The following is a 17,948-nucleotide window of genomic DNA, read 5'->3' on the forward strand; positions in this document are numbered from 1 at the left end:
ACACCCTCCAATGACTTATGTCTCCCAACCACTCCTCACCAGACTAGAGCTGATAGGTGTCCATTATAAATGTCCACAAGTTCCCTGTTATTGATCCCACTGAACTTTGTGAGTGAGATGCACAACGGACAAATTGCACCCTCTGCTCACTTGCTGTTTAGGGTATAACGGATGTTCAAAAAATCCAGCTGTGTACCTAGAACCGGTTATTGTTTTATACTGAGGTAATTTAAGGCGATCTAAGCCAATAACCTGGTCTCAGAGCATTTTGTATTATTCTGTACATTATTCTGTACAGTATTATTCTGTACACCATTTTAACTCAGCAAAAAAGAAACGGCCCTTTTTCAGGACCCTGTCTTTCAAAGATAATTCAGAAAAATCCAAATAACTTCACAGATCTTCATTGTAAATGGTTTAAACACTGTTTTCCATGCTTGTTCAATGAACCATAAACAATTAATGAACATGCACCTGTGGAACGGTCATTAAGACACTAACAGCTAACAGACAGTAGGCAATTAAGATCACAGTTCTGAAAACTTAGGACACTAAAGAGGCCTTTCTACTGACTCTGAAAAACACCAAAAGAAAGATGCCCAGGGTGCCTGCTCATCTGTGTGAACGAGCCTTAACGATGCTTCAATGATTATGAGGACTGCAGATGTGGCCAGGGCAATAAATTGCAATGTCCGTACTGTGAGACGCCTAAGACAGTGCTACAGGGAGGCAGACCATGGGTAACAATACCTGCACAGGATCGGTACATCCGAACATCACACCTGGATAGCAGGTATACATGGTGGCTGCCCGAGTTATTGTTGGCGCACACACACCAGGAGCACACAATCCCTCCATCAGTGCTCAGACTGTCCGCAATAGGCTGAGAGAGGCTGGACTGAGGGCTTGTAGGTCTGTTGTAAGGCAGGTCCTCACCAGACATCACCGGCAACAACGTCGCCTGTTGGCACAAACCCACCGTCGCTGGACCAGACAGGACTGGCAAAAAGTGCTCTTCACTGACGAGTCGCGGTTTTGTTCCACCAGGGGTGATGGTCGGATTCGCGTTTATCGTCGAAGGAATGAGCGTTACACCGAGGCCTGTACTCTGGAGCGGGATCAAATTGGAAGTGGAGGGTCCGTCATGGTCTGGGGCGGTGTGTCACAGCATCACCGGACTGAGCTTGTTGTCATTGCAGGCAATCTCAATGCTGTGCGTTACAGGGAAGACATCCTCCTCCCTCATGTGGTACCCTTCCTGCAGGCTCATACTGACATGACCCTCGATCATGACAATGCCACCAGCCACACAGCTCGTTCTGTGCGTGACTTCCTGCAAGACAGGAATGTCAGTGTTCTGTCATGGCCAGCGAAGAGCCTGGATCTCAATCCCATTGAGCACGTCTGGGACCTGTTGGATCGGAGGGTGAGGGCTAGAGCCATTCCCCCCAGAAATGTCCGGGAACTCTCAGGTGCCTTGGTGGAAGAGTGGGGTAACATCTCATAGCAAGAACTGGCAAATCTGGTGCAGTCCATGAGTAGATGCACAGCAGTACTTAACGCAGCTGGTGGCCACACCAGATACTGACTGTTACTTTTCATTTTGACCCCCCTTTGTTCAGGGACACATTACTCCATTTCTGTTAGTCACATGTCTGTGGAACTTGTTCAGTTTATGTCTCACTTGTTGAATCTTATGTTCATACAAATATTTACACATGTTAAGTTTGCTGAATATAAACGCAGTTGACAGTGAGAGAACGTTTCTTTTTTTGCTAAGTTTCCAACATCAGAGGTTTTTTAAATCTACCAGTTGGCGCTAAATCGGAGATGAAGATGCATAGATAGCATTCTTTCATTGATCATATATTCTGAACACATTCTCTCTATGTATTCTATTGAGGCTGTCGACAAAATCCTTATTAAAGATACACCGTTTTTAAATTAAAGGGATGGCTTAAGATAAATGTACTGAAAACCCTATTAAATGAAAATTGAGCCAGAAAATCTATTAGCCAGAAAATCTGTTGGCCAGCAAGCGGGAGGGTTTTCAGCAGTAGGTAGCCATACCTGCAGAGTGTGAATACCAAATACTGAGAAGTGTGTAGGGAAGGCGTGCGTTGGAAAGGCGTAAATTCCTAAATCGGAATTAGCCCCAGACTGCAAAATAAATCAAGAGTTCTAGGACTAACAGATTAGTCGAGTGCAGTATCTAGTCTACAATCATCGGATAGATCACATGATCAATACCATAGAACTAAATATATAATAGTGGAACTCTATGGAATACACACATCATTGAGATATAGCTTTAATGAAAAATCATATCAGACACAATCAAAAAACAAATTAAACATGAATGTACACAATATGAAGACATAAACAGTGCATATAGAAAAATACCACTTGCTTATGTTTAGTACCTTTAGGAGTGGCTCATATAATCACTCTGGATAAATTGTTTGTAAAGCGTGTCCGTTTATGTGTGAGGGGGATACCACCATGTGAGTGTAAAAGGTAAGAGAATAAAAATGTTCACATGCAACAAAGACTCTCTTTAGCCCCGTTTATACTTGGTTCTAACATGCATTCTTTGTCCTGATCTAGTCCACATTCTGATTGTGCCCACATTTTCAGACAGGTGTAGACAATTAAAATATGCATAGTAATCTGATCTTCCTAACCACCTCTGGAGGTAGTCAGTGACCCACTGTTACCTTACAAGAGTGGACGGATCCCGCTTTCTAAAATTATTGACTTATGGCATCAATATGGGTCTTAAAATAAATAAATATCATTTCGAAAGGACAGCTGTCAAACTATTTGCATTCAGAGAGGGACCAGGAAATCTCGTCACGATGCGAACAGATATGACACACCTTTCAATACCATGTGTAGACATATTTCTGAAAATGTGGGCACAATCAGAATGTGGACAAATCAGGAAAAAAGACACATGTTAGCTAGCGCCAGGTATAAAAGAGGCTTTTGTGTCTATAAGCTTTGTAAAAATAATTCTTTCAACCAGTCAAACGGTTAAACCTCTCTCCACCACACAAAGTGCCATCAGTCGGTTTATGACAAGCATCCTCACACTTATTCACAGCATTTTGTCCAATATCTAATATAAAAATGTATCTCGCAAACCATTTGAGATATTTACATGTACAGTAAGACGCCTTTACAGATATTGAAACGAAGAAGGATCTTTGCGTAATCACATATAATGAATAGTATAACCAGTAGTAGTGATGCTCCTTATGTTGTCTGCTTTTATCCATGAATAAAGGCATTGAGGTGATCGAAGCCACATACACACCCACAGTTGGAGTGAAACGGTCCCGATACATATTATAAATGGTCCACGGGCTCTGTGATGGGCACTTGGGGTTCAACACAGTTCTCCTCCTTCCCCACCCAGTGGATCCCATGGCCGTTCTCTCTGGGGGGGTGTGGGGAGTGCTGACGGTCCAGAGAGGCAAAGGTGGTGAACTGGACCCTCTTCCTCTTGCTGGTGGGCGAATGGATGGACTCGTTGTGGTTCATGGGCTTGGCCCTGTGGGAGCCCCCACAGCCCAGAGGAGAGGAGGGGCTGGAGGAGACTAGGCAGCTAGGTCGCCTGGGCAGAGAGGCAGTCTTATCAGACCCAATGTCTATGACTGTGGTGGCGCTTTGGTTGTCTTGCTGGGGAGGACTGCCAGGCACGTTCATCACCAGCTCAGCGTCCGTGCCCAGCCACACCCAGTCGTGCCTGTGCCCCGTGGGCTCCTGGCCATGAGAGGGGGGCTGTTTGTGCCTGAACTTTACCACATAGGATATGCAGTTCACCAGGAAGACCAGGATGGCCAGACAGAAGACCCCCAGCAGGGCGTACATGCCAATCTCCAGGTCTGAGAGAGGCCGGTTGGACAGCATGTCCTCGCTGCCCATGTCCACCCCCATTGGCTCCTGGTCAGGCACCTCCTCCTGAGAGGGGAAGTTATTGTAGTTGACCAGGTTACCAGGTGCCTTCACAGTGCTACTGACTGCAACACTACCTATATCTTTAACTAGCCCACTGTCTGTCCCCTCAGCTGTCCTATAGTCACTAGGGCTGCTATAATCACTGTCATTGATAGGACTGGCAGGGCTGTTGAGGGTTCCAGCATTTAAGAAACTTCCTGTTTCAATGACTCCGCCTACACCGCCTTGGCTATTTCCATCACTGGACACGCCTGGAGCGGAGTCATGCTCGGTGGATTTGGCGGTGGTGGTGACCTTGCGCATGGCACTCTCCTCCCGCTCAGAGGCAGAGCTACTGGGCAGGGTCTGCTGGGGCTTCTGCTGCTTCCTCTCACTGTCCACCTCCTCCCCATCGTTCCCATAGTCACTGCTGCTGTCTTTACTTCTGCCACTGCCAACCCCACCTCTATCTCCACTACTGCTGCTGCTGTTGCTGCTGTCAAAGCGCCGGCTGTTGAGCTGGAACTTGACCTTGAGGCTGCCACTGCCCACGGCAAGGGTGCTCTTCCGTTTGGACTTCTGGCAGGCCTCACAGATGGCCATCTCCACCCTGACCAGTACTCCGTGTCCCTCACCCTCTGCCACCACTGCAGGTGGGGAGCCCTGCACCGACACCACGCCCTCATCCAGAGAGGTCACCGTCACACGGTAGTAGGCAGGGTCATAGATGTCCAAAGGGGTCATGGAGTCATCGCTGAATTGGACCCAGGAACTAACCACAGCCTCCTGATGAGAACAAATAGCAAGATTTTTTTTAACTTGAATTGAATATTATTAAACTCTACAGTGCACCGGTGTCTGATCTAATTGACATTCAAGAAGATCGTAAACGGCACCTGTTTGGGGCTCTGCAGTACTTCCTGTGTGGTTGCCGTGGCGAGGATGGCCCTGTTGCTTCCTGGGCTGAGCTGCAGGGACAGAGCCAGGCCAGTGACCAGCTGCACCCCCAGCTCTGTGATGGTCACTTTGTCATCTACCACCGTCACAGTCTTCTCTGCCAGGATGGAGTCAGACATGGGGGAGAACACCTGCTCAGGCACAAAACACAGACAGCATTAGATATCATATCATGTCAATATACAATGTCACATCTCTGGATGAAGGCCCAGTTAAACATTCAGTTAAACAGGCAATCAGCCATGCTTCCAATCAGACCTGATGGTTACCATACCTGGATGGAGGTGCTCCCCACGTCACGTCCTGACAGCACCCTGCCTGCCTGCAGTCTGGCGATGCGAGGGTCCTCCACCTTGAGGAAGTAACGCACCAGCCTGGTAACGTCCACCTGCCAGTCTGAGCCCAGGAAGTAGGCCTGTGGCTCCCGGGGGTCCGACTGCTCGGCTATGAAGTGTGTGATCACACGCACCAGGGCATGCTGGAACTGTAACATGCAGCCTTTGCCCTTCTTATCCTCCTCCTTCTCCTCGCTGTTCCAGCTGAGCCTAGGGAATGAAGAGAAACACTGTATTACGTTACAGCACAGGGCACACCTGTCTCAACACACACGGGCATGCACACACACAGACTCTTCCCTGTTAATCTCATCACTGTTTGTCATTGTCATTCTCCAAACAAAAAAAAAAATCTAATTCAAATCGGATCACATTGAGGTATTGTAATACATTATGTAATGGTATTAAAACACAAGCCTGAGCTATTATTTTTTATAAAAATGTAGACTCATTTTAGAGCCAAGGCTGCCTTTCAGGCAACTAGACCTCTATACTGGTCCCTTTGCCCACTGTACCTACAGTATGTACGTACACTAGTTTGTACAATGGGTGGAGGTTTTACTGTGACAGGAATGGGGGTGGCTGTTGTGTAGGTCCTACTGTACCTCTTGGTGGTGATGATGGGCACTCTCCACCCCTTGATCTGGCTGAGCTCTGTGTCAGACACCTCGATCTGGAGGGGCAGCCGTGGGATCCACACGTTCATCTCCAGCTGAGCACTCAGGTAGCTGTAGGTGAAGTTCACCATCATCCTCACCTTGCCCTTCATCTCCTTCCCATTCACAAACACATAGTCACACCTGTCTGACACCTGTTTACAGGAGGAGCAGAAAAAAGAACAAATCATAAAAACAGGCCTAACCAAAAACATATATTTCTTGTCATATGATATTCATGGGTAAATACTCAGTGGTGTAAAGTACTTAAGTAAAAATACTTTGAAGTACTACTGAAGTAGTTTGGGGGGTAACTGTACTTTACTTTACTATTCATATTTTTGGCAACTTTTACTTTTACTTCACTACATTCCAAAAGAAAATAATGTACTTTTTACTCCGTACATTTTCCCTGACACCTAAAAGTATTCATTACATTTTGACAGGAAAATTGTCCAATTCACACACTTATCAAGAGAACATCCCTGGTCATCCCTACTGCATCTGATCTGGCAGACTCACTAAACACAAATGCTTCATTTGTAAATTATGTCTGAGTGTTGGAGTGTGCCCCTGACTATCCATCAATAAAATAAAATAAAATTGTGCCGTCTGGTTTTCTTAATATAAGGGATTTTAAATGATTTATACTTTTGATACTTAAGTACATTTTAGCAATTCCATTTACTTTTGATAACCAAAAACTTTTACTCAAGTAGTATTTTACTGGGTGACTTTTACTTGAGTCATTTTCTATTTTCTATCTTTACTTTTACTCAAGTATGACAATGTAGTTCTTTTTCCACCACTGGCTATACTGTATTAGCATATGGTCTTCTAAATAAAACTACTGTATGTACAGTTTTGAAATAATATAGCATTCATTTGTAAATCAAATGGTGTGAAAATGTGACTGTCCTGATCATTACATGACACAGAGATTTTATATGAGATGCTTATCTACACTAATGAAAAGGAGAGATAATGAAACCAGGCTCTAAGTTGTCCTTAACCTAGACAAATAGTTGCATAAGCTTTAATGAACTCAACAAATCATTCTGCTGTAACTTGCTCCACTATGGTAATAATATAGTAAAATAATAGTCAAACAGCTGTAATAAACATTCACACTAAACACAAAGCACAGGCCATAATAAGATATAACATTGTAAATGTATGTTAATCCAATAACACAATGTGCTATATTAGACATCAAAACACACCAAAAACACATTCATTACATTTTAATGTAATGTAACCCTGGCGAGTAGTTTCTGTCAGCCCATTGAGAAATCTCATGTGCTTTTTGAAACCCTGGAAGACATAGTGCAGAGTCGGCTTGGTTCTATCAACATCCCTTGCTTTAATTCATTGGATAATTTACGGAGCATTGAAATACAGTTGTCATTGGCTCCCGTAAGTGCTCAGGGTAGCAGAAAAAAATGTCAGTGACTTTGACAGACGGCTCAAGGAGGAATGCAAATGGCAGAGATTGCTTATCTACCTATTCATGAATTTAGCAATTAGAAGATGGACTGTCAGAGTAATGTCCTGTTGGTTGTGGGGGGTCCTGTGACATCCTGTGACAATAATTAGCTTGCACTCATTAACTAAAATGGTGTTCTGGTTAAATGACTCTACCCTGATTCAATATGGAGAATTGAGTTGGAAAGAGAGTAAAAAGGTGCTGCTGCTACCACATCTAATCAAGCACTTATGTAACATTAGGGCCCACAATGCAGTTATGCAAAGTTATGAACAACTGTCCGTGCTATTATGCACTGATCTTTTTTCAATGAGATCATCAAGAGTTTTCATCCAGGCGGTAGACGAGGTCAGACAATCATCCTTAATCTGAGAGCATCTGTTCAGCCTGAGGCTCCCAGGTAAGAGTCCTCGTCCTCTCATCTCCAAAATACGCCATATTAGTTAACGCTCATTGAGTCACAAACCCTTCCATATTAACATGGCAACATAATCAAATCATTTCCCCAAAATATTTAATATACACTACATTACCATAAGTATGTGGACACCTGCTCATCGAACATCTCATTCCAAAATCATGGACATTAATATGGAGTTGATACCCCCTTTGCAGCCATAACAGCCTCGACTCTTCTGGGAAGGCTTTCCACTAGATGTTGGAAGATTGAAAGCAAGTCCCTGCAGCATTCAGCCACAAGAGCATTAGTGAGGTTGGGCACTGATGTTGGGAGATTAGGCCTGGCTTACAGTTGGCATTCCAATTCACCCCAAAGGTTTTCGGCGGGGTTGAGGTCAGGGCTCTGTGCAGGCAAGTCAAGTTCTTCCACACTGATCTCGACAAACCATTTCTATATAGACCTCGTGTTGTGCACAGGGGCATTGTTATGCTGAAACAGGAAAGGGCCTTCCCCAAACTGTTGCCACAAAGTTGGAAGCACAGAATCATCTAGAATGTCATTGTATGATGTATCGTTAAGATTTCCCTTCACTGGAACTAAATGGCCTAGCCGGAACCATGAAAAACAGCCCCAGACCATTATTCCTCCTCCACCAAACTTTACAGTTGGCACTATGCATTCGGGCAGGTAGGATTCTCCTGGCATCTGCCAAACCTAGATTTGTCCATCAGACTGCCAGATGGTGAAGCGTAATTCATCACTCCAGAGAACGCGTTTCCACTCCTCCAGAGTTCAATGGCGGTGAGCTTTACACCACTCCAGCTGATGCTTGGCATTGTGCATGGTGATCTTAGGCTTGTGTGCGGTTGCTTGGCTGCTCGGCTATGGAGACCCATTTCATGAAACTCCCGACGCATAGTCCTTGTGCTGATGTTGCTTCCAGAGGCAGTTTGGAACTCGGTAGTGAGTGTTGCAACAGAGGACAGGCAATTTTTGGGCGCTACGCACCTCAGCACTCAGTCGTCCCATTCTGTGAGCTTGTGTGGCCTACCACTTCACAACTGAGCTGTTGTTGCTCCTGGACGTTTCCACTTCACAATAACAATTACAATTGACCAGGGCAGCTCTAGCAGGGCAGAAATTTGACCAACTGACTTGTTGGAAAGGTGGCATCCTATGGCGGTGCCACGTTGAAAATCACTGAGCTCCTCAGTACCGGCCATTCTACTGCCAATGTTTGTCTATGGAGATTGCATGGCTGTGTGCTTCATTTTATACAACTGTCAGCAATGGGTGTGGCTGAAATAGCCAAATCCACTAATAGTTTTGTGTATATAGTGTATATAATATATGCCATTTAGCAGACACTTTTATCCGCTTTTATTCACAGTCATGCGTACGTACAATTTAAGTACAGTGGTCCCGGGAATCAAACTTTCTATCCTCCCGAGTGTCGCAGCGGTGTAAGGCACTGCATCTCAGCACTAAGAGGTGTCACTGCAGTCCCTGGTTCGAATCCAGGCTGCATCACATCCAGCCGTGATTGGGAATACCATAGGTGCACACTTGTGCACACTTGGTCTGGGTTTGGCCGGGGTAAGCTGTCATTGTAAATAAAAATGTGTTCTTAACTGACTTGCCTACTTAAATAAAGGTTAAATAAAAAAACGAAAATCCTGACGTTGCAAGCGCCATGCTCTACCAACTGAGCTACAGAGGATCATTTTATATCGATGTTGAGTTTTGCAGTGCAGAGCCAAGTCTCCTGCAAGGCTCCAAAGACACAATCTCAACATGGAGCACAGAATATAGCACAGAATACCAACAGTGTTGTACCGTGTCTGAAAGTTACGTTTCATTTGATGTTACTGATAAATGTTTGTGAGTCGAGTGAAAGATGCAAATGAAATTCATCTTGTTGACCTGAAAGAAAGATGTTCTCACTCTGCCTTGATACTGAGTGAAGTGAAGAAAGACAAATGACAGTGTGTGAAGTGATGAAAGACAAGTGGCATAGCAGTGAAAATATCTCTCTTTCAGGTCAACAAGATGAATTGAATCTTTCTCTCGACTCACAAACATTTATCAGTAACTGTGCTGACAGGGTGGATACCAACTGCATGGATTAGTAATCTTCCAAATAACCATCAAAGGTTGCAGTGAGTATACTGTATTCATGACACAAGATCCTAAAAATGTACAGAGAATAGACTTTTATTAATAACCATTTGTCATTTGATATTTGATGTGCCAGATTAATCTTAATCTCATTGTTTTTCACAAAAGTACCCATTACTCTCTTCACACATAACTGACAAGGCAAATGTTTCCATACTTCTTAAAAGCCTCTTTATCATCACAGATTTGACCTTGTCTTGGCATTTCAGCTCAGAATTTTTTTTATGGAATAAACCTTGCCATTTATCATCTGCAGATCTCATACTTTTTTCACATGCATTATAAGAGCAAAGATATCTGAGTAGAGCCGCTAAACGAAGAAGCTTAGGGCGAATTTTGCGACTCAAACTTACTGATATCTGATCAACAAACAAACACACACATTTTGGGGAAGCATTTGTTATATTGTATAATTATACTTATACTGGCCGAATGGCTGTAATAACAAAGTGACATTGTGCAACTATAACAAAAAGGAATATGAGTTTAGTTTTTCCTTTGTTTCCCTGTCATTTCCTGTTATGTGTCCATTTTAGCAGCTGATTGGCTTGATGGAGGACATCACTGGAGTGTCACTCACTCTTCGTTTTCTGATGTGGTAGAGAGAATGTGGAGAGGTGACTGGTACAACTTCTTTGCCTTTAGCAGTCTCTCCTCCCCTCTTACACCAACACTAAATGGCCCTCCTGTCTCATTGCAGCCAGACAGGACAAACATACATCCAGCACTATACTCCCTCCTAACCACAGTCAAAACAGTCTGGTCTTCATATGACCTCAAATCCCCTCCTTGGTTATTGGACATGTTTGCTCACACCACAGATCTGCAAAGTACCTGTCATGGCACTGACACCTGTTCAAAAAAGGTGCCCATAGGAGAACCCTTTGAAGAACCCTTTTTGATTCCGGGTAGAACCCTTTTGTGTTCCATGTAGAACCCTTTCCACAGAGGGTTCTACATGGAACCCAAACGTGTTCTTCCTGGAACCAAAAATGTTCTATGAGGACAGCCAAAGATCCCTTTTGGAACCCTTTTTTCTAAGAGTGTATGAACGGTAAAGTTGATTTCAGTGAAAGAAATGAAGGTGAATGTTAGAGTAGCCCCAAAACCTCTGTGTTGCAATGCTCTGTGTTTAGCAACTCTCAGTCTGACATCTTCATGTCTACACCTTGAAGAAACACACTCTCACTTTCTTATTAGTGTGTGTTAAAGTGCCAAGTACTTCCACCACTAAGATGAGGTTTTGAAACACATACATCTTCTACACAACTTTAAATGCTAGGTACCACTGTGGCATCAAGTGGCAGGCAGCCTGCTGTACTGTACCTTCAGGATGTCCTCATCAGTGGAGCTGCAGTCGGTGAAGTCTGAGACATCAGTGACTGACCCGTCCTCCTCCACAGCCACGGTCCTGACAGGCATCACCACCTTCTTCCCAGTTAGCACAGCCGTGTTCAGGATCGCTGAGTCCTAAAGGGAACATATCATCAGTCTGGCTATACACTAAGTGTACAAAACATTAAGAACACCTTTCTAATAGTGAGTTGCACCCCATTTTGCCCTCAGAACAGACTCAATTCGTTGGGGTAATGGATTTTGCAAGGCATCGAAGGCGTTCCACAGGCATGCTGACTCCAATGCCTCCCACAGTTGTGTCAAGTTGGCTGGATGTCCTTTGGGTGTGGACCATTCTTGATGCACACCGGAAACTGTTGAGCGTGAAAACCCCAGCAGCATTGCAGTTCTTAACACTCAAACTGGCACCTACTAGCATACCCAAAGGCACTTAAATCTTTTGTTTTGCCCATTCACACACTCATTGGCACACATATACAATCCATGTCTCAATTGTCTCAAGGCTTAAAACTTCTTATTTAACCTGTCTCCTCCCCTTCATCTACACTGATTGAAGTGAATTTAACATCAATAAGGGATCATAGCTGTCAACTGGATTTACCTGGTCAGTCTTTGTCATGGAAAGAGCATGTTTTGTACACTCAGTGTAGGTTTAATGAGATATTAGCCTACTTTAACCTCCTAACTACTGTTGGTTAAGATATACAGTGCCTTCAGAAAGTAATCATACCCCTTGACTTATTCCACATTTTGTTGTGATACAGCCTGAATTAAAAATAAATGGACTCAATTGAAAACACGTTTTCGCACATTTTTACTCCTGAACTTATTTAGGCTTGCCATAACAAAGGGGTTGAATACTTATTGACTCAAGACATTTCAGCTTTTCACTTTTTATTCATTTCTAAAAACCTAATTCCACTTTGACATTATGGGGTAATTTGTGTGAGCCAGTGACACAATTTCTCAATTTAATGAATTTTTAATTCAGGCTGTAACACAACAAAATGTGGAAAATGACAAGGGGTTTCAATACTTTCTGAAGGCACTGTAGGCTTGTTGTATGTAGGAAACGGAAGCAGGGGAGGATTGCGTGTGGAAACATGACCTGAAGTTGTGAGTTCCCATCACTGGGAGAAATATAGATTTTGGAATTAAACTGTGATGTCAAAATTCCAGAAACCACATCTGTACCAGGAAATACAAGCAATCAGTATAAATCCTTATTTTATTGGCAATATAAATGTAGCTCCTACCAGTATTGAACAACATTCAGCAGCATAGTAATGAGTGCTAGATCAGTCTAGACCTAATGCCCCTCTGGCCAAACATCAAATCTCCTCATGTTTGGCTCGCAGACTGAGGTCACCATCTAATCCATGATTGAGATGGACCATATCAAACAACCTAGTCTCAGAGCATTTCGTATTATTTTGTAGGTAAATCCGAGACTCTCCATTTGTATGATATGTGTTAATTTGTGGATGTCCATCATCCATTTTGTATGATACGTTACAAATTACATTTTGTATGATATGTTATGAAAGTAAAATTTGTTACACATTTTCTAAATGTACAATATGTTACAAATGATGATACAAAAATGATATGTTATGAATTCCAATTTGTTGTGGCTAATTTTAGCGAGCTGGCTAGCGCCAACGTTAGCTAGCTGGCTAACATTAGCTAGGCTAGGGGTTAGGGATAGGGCTTAGGGTTAGGAGTTAGCTTAAAGGGTTAAGGGAGAGTTAGCTAAAAGGGTTAAGGTTAGGGAAAGGGTTAGATAACATGCTAAGTAGTTGCAAAGTAGCTAAACGTAGTTGAAAAATTACTAATTAGCTAAAATTCTAAAGTTGTCCGTGATGAGATTCGAACACACAACAGTTGGGTTCTTAGACGTTCGGGTGACACATCCACCAAACACCCTCCTTAACTTGTCTGGGCTAGGGGGCAGTATTTTCACGGCCGGATAAAACATGTACACGATTTAAACTGGTTACTACTCTTTCCCAGAAACGAGAATATGCATATTATTAGTAGATTTGGATAGAAAACACTCTGAAGTTTCTAAAACTGTTTGAATGGTGTCTGTGAGTATAACAGAACAAGCAGGAAGTGGCCTGTCTGCGATTTTGTAGTTCTCCCTTTCCTTCTCTATCAAAACTTAAGTGCCCGTGGGGTTATGTAGCACTTTCTAAGGCTTCCATTGGCTCTCTAAAGCGTTCAGAAAGCGGATTGACGCGTCTCCTGTCTCCGGGCAGATAACAGGAGCACAGTTTGTCAGTGGACTGCCTGGTGGCTAAGAGATTTCAAATGCGCGGTCACGAGACCTCGCCATTTTTTTCTCTTCCTTTTTGAATGACTACAGCATTGTCCGGTTGGAATATTAACGCTATTTTACGAGAAAAATAGCATAAAAATAGATTTTAAACAGTGTTTGACATGCTGCTAAGTACGGTAATGGAACATTTTGAAATGTTTTGTCTCGAAATGCGCTCGCGCGTTACCCTTTGGATAGTGACCTGAACGCATGAACAAAACGGGGATATTTGCACATAACTATGGATTATTTGGAACAAAAACAACATTTGTTGTGGAAGTAGCAGTCCTGGGAGTGCATTCTGACGAAGAACAGCAAAGGTAATCCAATTTTTCTAATAGTAATTCTGAGTTTAGGTTGCCCCGACGTTGGCGGGTGTCAAATTAGCTAGCCGTGATGGCTGAGCTATGTACTCAGAATATTGCAAAATGTGCATTCGCTGAAAAGCTATTTTAAAATCTGACATAGCGATTGCATAAAGGAGTTCTGTATTTATAATTCTTAAAATAATTGTTATGTATTTTGTCAACGTTTATCATGAGTAATTTAGTAAATTCACCGGAAGTTTTGGGTGGGAATGCTAGTTCTGAACATCACATGCTAATGTAAAAAGCTGTTTTTTTATATAAATATGAACTTGATTGAACAAAACATGCTTGTATTGTATAACATAATGTCCTAGGAGTGTCATCTGATGAAGATCATCAAAGGTTAGTGCTGCATTTAGCTGTGTTTTGGGTATTTGTGACATATATGCTTGCTTGAAAAATGGCTGTGTGGTTATTTGTGTCTATGAACTCTCCTAACATAATCTAATGTTTTGCTTTCGCTGTAAAGCCTTTTTAAAATCGGACAGTGTGGTTAGATTAACGAGAGTCTTATCTTTCAAATGGTGTAAAATAGTCGTATGTTTGAAATATTTAATTTATTGCATTTTTGAGGTATTTGTATTTCGCGCCACACGATTCCACTGGCTGTTGAATAGAGTGGGACGCTAACATCCCACCTAGCCCAGAGAGGCTAAGTAGCCCTAGCCTCTGTCTTATGTAACCATACCAAATCATACATATTATACTAATTTGAGTGTCCCGGATTTACATGTACTATGTTACATATAGTCTATGAGACCAGGCTGTGTCAAATTTCAAACCAAAATCAAGTTTCCAATGCCTTTATATTTCAGTGCGTTTCAACTGATCATATTCAAAATACTGTCTATTGCATGATACAGACAGAGTGATTGAACGACAGTCAAGGTTTTTACTGTTCTCAAACATGAATTTACAAATATCTATTAAATCATTTCTTGTAAGTAAATGGACAAACAAATTATCATAAAAGATGGAACATTTTGAAAGATATGATGCTGAAAATATTACTAGGCAGATATTGTAAATCTCCCATGAAAACAAACAATAATGGCTTAAAAGTCAAGGGCCCCTTGATTGTAGTAGCACAAAGGGCTAATGGCAGATTGGATATTGTAATGCAAATTGCTCCCACAATTTATAACATCCACTATTTAGTGACAGAGATTATGATGGATTAATTGCAGGGGTCCTATATTAAAAGATACAACACACAAACATAGAAAAATAAACAATAGAGAAGCAGCTGTCAAAGATTGACAACCTCCTGGTAAATCATGTCACAGGCATCAATTAGCATTTCGCTACACACGCAATAATATCTGCTAAATATGTGTATGTGACCAATACAATTTGATTTGAATGTCAAGAATACAGAGTGCATTAGGTCACAGTACCCACACTAGAGTGCATTAGGTCACAGTACCCACACACTGGAGGCCACATCCAAGATCAAACAAAACATTTACAATAGCAAATGTCACAGGTGAAGGTACTTTATGAATATGGATGCTAGAGATTAATTGTTAGTCAGTGCTCACCATGACAAGTGGGGCTAGGCCCACAAAGTCTCTCTGGGTTGTATAGATCCTCATGGAACCTTCTTTCTGTCCCCCATCCCTGGTGTTTGGTGGCAACTCCAAGTGCCATGTAATCACCTGGCTGTCTGATTGGCTGCTCAGCTCCTCTACCTCAAAGTCCATCTGTAGGACCTCCAGTAGACTGCTGTCCAGCCTGAGAGAAGATAGAAGAGTCGGGATCAAACGAGGAATCTCACTGCCAGAGGAACACACTCAGCTCAAGCTATTATCTTTGATACTACATTGAATACATACAGTATGTGATTGTGGTACGGTGAGATAAACATTACAGAGGGACGGGTAGTGAGCATTTAAAAAGAAAGGAAAAGCAAGCAAGGTTGGACAGCCAAGCCCAAAGTAATCAAGGTGGCACAGCAGTGATCCTGACACATCAACCAAAGAGTAAACAGAAAAAAGCTAAGCAATAATGAACAAAAAGAGGAGGGTGGGAGGATCTGGGTTCCTCAGTCAGATATGCATCGGGACACACTATAGGCTGTTATCAATTGTGTATGCTCCAAGGACAGACAGCAAAGCATCGTCCAGGTTGCAGAGGGTCATCAGCTGCCACCTGCCCTCCATCGAGGTCCTGCATGACTCCAGGGCAAGGAAGCATGCAGGAAAGATCAGGTTGTCACCTGGAATACATTTCAATTAACAGGTGCGCCTTGTTAAACGTTAATTTGTGGAATTTCTTTCCCTCTTAATGTGTTTGAGCCAATCAGTTGTGTTGTGACAAGATAAAGGTGTTTTACAGAAGATAGCCCTATTTGGTAAAAGACCAAGTCCATATTATGGCAAGAACAGCTCAAATAAGCAAAGAGAAATTACATTACTTTAAGACATGAAGGTCAGTCAATGCGGAACATTTCAAGAACATTGAAAGTTTCTTCAAGTGCAGTCCCAAAAACCATCAAGCGCTATGACGAAACTGGTTCTCATGAGGACCGCCACAGGAAAGGAAGACCTAGAGTTACCTCTGCTGCAGAGGATAAGTTCATTAGAGTTAACTTCACCTCAGATTGCAGCCAAAATAAATGCTTCTGTCACGTCCTGACCAGTAAAAGGGGATATTTGTCATTGTAGTTTGGTCAGGGCGTGGCAGGGGGTGTTTGTTTTGTGTGTTTTGGTGTTTTTGGTTTAGGTTCTATGTTTTCTATTTCTATGTTTAAATCTAGTTTTCTATTTCTATGTTGGGTTGTCGTTGTCTCTAATTGGAGGCCATATTTAGTTGTGTTTGTTTCACTTGTGTTTTGTGGGTGGTTATTTCCTGTATAGTCTGTGCACCTTATGGGACTGTTTCGTCGTTTGTTTCTTTTGTTTAAGTGTTTTCTTTAATAAATTAAGAAGATGAGCACTTTACCCCCTGCGCCTTGGTCCTATCCTTACGACGATTATGACAGCTTCACAGAGTTCAAGTAACAGACACATGTCAACATCAAGGAGACTGCATGAATCAGGCCTTCATGATCAAATTGCTGCAAAGAAACCACCACCAGAGTACTAATAAGAGGAAGAGACTTGCTTGGGCCAAGAAACACGAGCAATGGACATTAGACCAGTGGAAATCTCTCCTTTGGTCTGATGAGTCCAAATTTGAGATTTTTGGCTCCAACTGACGTGTCTTTGTGAGATGCATAGTAGGTGAACGGATTATCTCCGCATGTGTGGTTCCCACCATGAAGCATGGAGGCGGAGGTGTGATGATGTGGGGGTGCTTTACTGTTGACACTGTAGGTGATTTATTTAGAATTCAAGGCACATTTAACCAGCATGGCTACCACAGCATTCTGCAGCAATTCGCTATTCTATCTGGATTGCACTTTGTGGGACTATCATTTGTTTTTCAACAGGACAATGACCCAAAACACACCTCCAGGCTGTGTAAGGGCTATTTGACCAAGAAGGAGAGTGATCAAATCTAATCAAATTGTATTTGTCACATGCGCCGAATAGAACAGGTGTAGACCTTACAGTGAAATGGTTAATTTCAAGCCCTTAAACAACAATGCAGTTATAAAAAAAAGTGTTAAGTAAAAAATAGATAAGTACAAAATAAAAAATAAAAGTAACAAATAATTAAAGAGCAGCAGTAAAATAACAGTAGCAAGGCTATATACAGAGGGTTCCGGAGTCAATGTCCATGGGCACTGGTTAGTTGAGGTAATTGAGGTACTATGTACATGTAGGTAGAGTTAAAGTGAATATGCATAGATAATAAACAGAGAGTAGCAGTAGCGTAAAATAGGGGGGGGGGGGGGGGGGGGGTGGCAATGCAAATAGTCTGGGTAGCCATTTGATTAGCTGTTCAGGAGTCTTATGGCTTGGGGGTAGAAGTTGTTAAGAAGCCTTTTGGACCTAGACTTGGTG

General features: G+C 42.6%; 1 protein-coding gene across 1 annotated transcript; it reads right to left on the minus strand.

Annotated features, from left to right (window-relative positions):
- Positions 1–2,298: 2,298 nt before the first annotated feature.
- On the minus strand, positions 2,299–17,468 carry LOC106585530 (transmembrane protein 132D). Its single transcript, XM_014171841.3, has 6 exons — positions 15,540–17,468; positions 11,281–11,424; positions 5,840–6,045; positions 5,174–5,444; positions 4,839–5,030; positions 2,299–4,728 (listed from the first exon to the last, which is right to left on the minus strand). The coding sequence occupies exons 1-6, from the start codon at positions 15,699–15,701 to the stop codon at positions 3,352–3,354; spliced, it is 2,352 nt and encodes a 783-aa protein (XP_014027316.2). The 5' UTR covers positions 15,702–17,468; the 3' UTR covers positions 2,299–3,351.
- Positions 17,469–17,948: the final 480 nt, after the last annotated feature.

Source organism: Salmo salar, chromosome 24, assembly GCF_965601325.2.
Source record: "Salmo salar chromosome 24, fSalSal1, whole genome shotgun sequence".
Classification (NCBI taxonomy): Eukaryota; Metazoa; Chordata; class Actinopteri; order Salmoniformes; family Salmonidae; genus Salmo; species Salmo salar.